Source organism: Austrofundulus limnaeus, unplaced genomic scaffold (genome assembly GCF_001266775.1).
Source record: "Austrofundulus limnaeus strain Quisiro unplaced genomic scaffold, Austrofundulus_limnaeus-1.0 Scaffold297, whole genome shotgun sequence".
Classification (NCBI taxonomy): domain Eukaryota; kingdom Metazoa; phylum Chordata; class Actinopteri; order Cyprinodontiformes; family Rivulidae; genus Austrofundulus; species Austrofundulus limnaeus.
In genome coordinates, this window is record NW_013952699.1 from 19,921 (window position 1) to 23,634 (window position 3,714).

At 41.9% G+C, this 3,714-nt stretch overlaps 1 protein-coding gene across 11 annotated transcripts in view; it reads right to left on the bottom strand.

The window, feature by feature from the left end:
• The window catches only part of myo18ab (myosin XVIIIA b), a 145,687-nt gene that overhangs the window by 4,125 nt on the left and 137,848 nt on the right, over positions 1-3,714 (bottom strand). For 7 of the 11 annotated variants that reach the window (XM_014021564.1, XM_014021561.1, XM_014021558.1 and 4 more), the window contains one exon: positions 1,575-1,700. In XM_014021564.1, the coding sequence (XP_013877018.1) occupies positions 1,575-1,700 (126 nt within the window). The remainder of the gene's footprint in view (positions 1-1,574; positions 1,701-3,714) is intronic. The other 4 variants (XM_014021567.1, XM_014021565.1, XM_014021559.1 and 1 more) reach the window with 1 other exon arrangement.

Below are 3,714 nucleotides of genomic sequence, written 5' to 3' on the forward strand. Positions count from 1 at the left end.
GCTATATCCACCCTGAAGGTTAATCTTGGACAATATCTGATGATCGACTCTTAAATGAAACCAGAGAGCGTTGACAGAGAGGAGAAGGTAGAAATGACTGGCTAGCGCTAAAGCTAACAGGCTAAGCTGAGGTTCTTGTTCCATGAAGCAGCTCTGTTGTCCTCCATCCATATTTTCAGTTCCAGTCTGAGTCATTTCTACCTTCTCCTCTCTGTCAACGCTCTCTGGTTTCATTTAAGAGTCGATCATCAGATATTGTCCAAGATTAACCTTCAGGGTGGATATAGCTCGCCAACAGCCTCGCACCGAGGACCTATCCACGTCATCATTTACCCAGAATGCTTTGTGTGTAAATAAAATGGCTCAGTGTCTGTTAAAATATATTTTTAAAATTTTACCAAACTAAGCCTACAATATTTTACAGTCTTTATTTTACAGTTAAAATAAATGTTTATTAAATAAAGTCTAATGTTACAACTAATCATGATCCCTTTAAAAACTGAACAAAAGATGGGCAGCACCTAACAGCGTATTGTCCCATCAACAGGTTTAACATGGCGTTGGTTCATTCATAGTCGGGCCCTCTTCCTCTACACTGACCAACCACAAGATAGTGGTCCTTCCAGAGTCCCAGACTGGTCTTTGGGTGTGTTAGGACCAGCCTCATGTCCAGACTAAGYCTCCAGACACTGCTAGTGAACCCTTTGTTTCCATGATGGCTYCTCTTGTTCCTCCTCTTCCTCGTTTCTGCTGCTGCCTGAGATGTTCACTCATCAGTTCCTCTGTASGATCCTGATCCTCCCCCCTTCTCTTAGGGTCCGGTCTCAGTGTGATGGACTAGTGGTGAAACCCTTCATGTATTGTGAGGAGTTGGCTGCTATCTCGTCCTTTAACCAGGCTTTAACCTGCTGGGATCTGATGACAGCACTGCATAGCTGTTGAGACTTTCTATGTATAACATGTGAATATATGTCTATGTACATGAAGGGACGTGTATACTTGTGTGTATTTATATAAGATGTTTAAATGTTTACTAGTTTAATAATAACAGTTATTCTGTCTTTTATCAACCACAGAGCTCAGTGGTTTCTTTTGTCTCAGCTTTATTTATCCTTGGTGTGGGTTTGGTGTCATAGCAGGTTTATACACTGCCTGGCCAAAAAACAGATGCCACCAAAAAAAAAGGTCACACTATTATTTGGTTGGACCACCTTTAGCTTTGATTACAGCACACATTCACTGTGGCACTGTGGATTTATTTCCATCCAGTGTTGTATTAATGYTTCACCAAGATCTTGCATTGATGATGGTAGAGTCTGACCTTCTCCAGCACATTCCTAAGATCCCTCAGGTGTCAACTTGTTTTTGGCCAGGCAGTGCATGTTGTTGGCTTGGAAAAAAAATTGTAACAAAATATATGTGACATATTTTCTGAATAAAAATGTAAAACTGTTCAAACAAGAAAGTAAAAGATGAGACCAGGGTGAAGTCAAGAAAAGTCAATGAAGAGCAGAAGAAGGACCAGACTCATGGATCCACAGACTCACAAACACAAAGATTTCTTATGAACTGACCTGGAACTCTTCAGGCTGCCGTCATCAGACAGGTTCTTGGTGGAGCATTTACTTTTAGACAACCAAGACTTTACCCCGTCCACACGGTCCTCCCCTTCWGAGTCCGAGTCTGAAAGTCCCTGACTGCTGTCAGGTCAGACAAAAAAAAAAAACATGTCAGGTGCAGCCAAGACCATCTGGACCGTCAGTGTGTTAAATGAGACGGCTGCGTGCCATTCAGAGAGGAAGAACAGGATCAGAACAACACAGGTCAGACCTTCAGGTCTCACAGGGTTAGGGTTAGTGGCTCAGGCTTTTTGGGTTTCAGCTCCTTTARCTGTAAAAACAGAACAACAGCTTCTCAGCTGCTGTCCCAACAACCAGTCAACCACTTTTACTTTTCTACGATGTTAGAAATGTGTGATAGGTCCTGGAGTCAAACCCAAACAACAGACTGTTGTACAACCGGTCCTTTAAGGGTCTGGTAGATGTGTCAGTTTTATAAACCTGGTTTTTATCAAGTATGGTAATCATCCAAAATAAAACTTTTCTACAAATACATGAGTTTAAAATCTTAYGGGACAATGTTCATGAATGGGTGAGTCTCCATATGTTTTACAATTTTATTTTTATCATGACAAACATAGGGGGAACTAACATCTAGATTTCAAATGTTGTGATCAACAACCGGCTGTTTCTACTGGCGAAAAAGACGATGACGAAGAAGATAACAGGAAGAAGATGTAGTAGTAATATCACAGAAGTAGTATAAAATAGTAAACTCACCAGCTACAATTTCCCAAAAACACAGCATACGTAGCCGTTCCCAAGTAGGGACTTGTCTCTGGAAAGCCTCGATAAAAGACGCCGACATCTCCTCTGATGATGAGCGCTAGTGTCGCAGTAGCAGTAAGCTATGTGTTTACATCCATTGCCGCCATGTTTGTAATGACTTATCGCGAGAAAAAACGTATTCATGCGTGACTGAATTTCTTACTTAATGGAAACACCGCAGTTGCGAAACTGTGTTTTTCGGCATTAACAGAATATCGACAAAGTTTTGTGCACATTTGCAATGGAAACGCAGCTAGTGAGAGTGAAAAGGTTCCTCAAGACCTCTTTTGTGTCCAAATGGTCAATAAAACTAAAAAAACAAACACCATGACACATCTCACCACACACTCAAGTCAAACAGAGTTAACTAAAACTTGATGAGTATGACTGTGAGAACAACACAAGTGGTTAAAGAAACTAAAAACTTCCTGTTGATCAGCTCTTATTACACAACCTCAGGATTTATAAACTTCAACACAGGAAGTCACTCGTAGAGGAAATCTCCATCATGGTACCAAGAACCACCAGAACCAAAGAACAAAACATCACAGCAGTCAAAGTCTAAATTACTTACATGGATGTGAAACTAATGAATAGACAGTAGAAAAGTACATACAACCATACAAATGAGCAATCCCATGAGGCTTAGAGCTCTCCAAGGGTCACACCTTGCATCATTACTGGCTTGAAAGTGTACCAAAACAGTCAACCAACTGGGGAGAGGAAACGATGAATAAGCTAACCCTAACCCAAAGCTGCCCTACAGGCCTGGATCAGAAGTCAACACCCATTCCTCTGGAGGGAGTTGACGGATTGTAGACAGGCACTGGAACTGATAAAAAGCCCAAATCTTAGGTTTAGAAAAGCTCTCATCACCCTGACAAGGAAACCTCTTAGTACACTGGTAGGAGTCCTAAATGGGCACAATCTGCTCAACTGCCACAAAATGGTGATGGGACTCCATGACACTGGTTTGTGTGATGCCTGTGGCATTGTTAGAGACCTCTTTGTATGACTTAGACCACTGCCTGGCTCTGAGCAGTCAAAGGATTCTTGGGGACCAGTTTATGGATCCAGAGAAGCTCAGAACACTAAAAGTTTCTAACCTTGTGTCCTTCATCTGAGGAACACAAAGGTTTGAATAAAGCTCAGTGTCTTTTTGGGGAGAGCAAGGGGGCCCACTTACAAGCCCCCACTCATATGGTTTCTTCATCCAACCCCACTCACTATATACCATCCCATGAGGCTTTGCTCCAATAACTTAATGACTACTTACAGGTAAAGACTGACCTAAGTGGTTCCTTTATGTTTGCAGACCCCCCCCCCC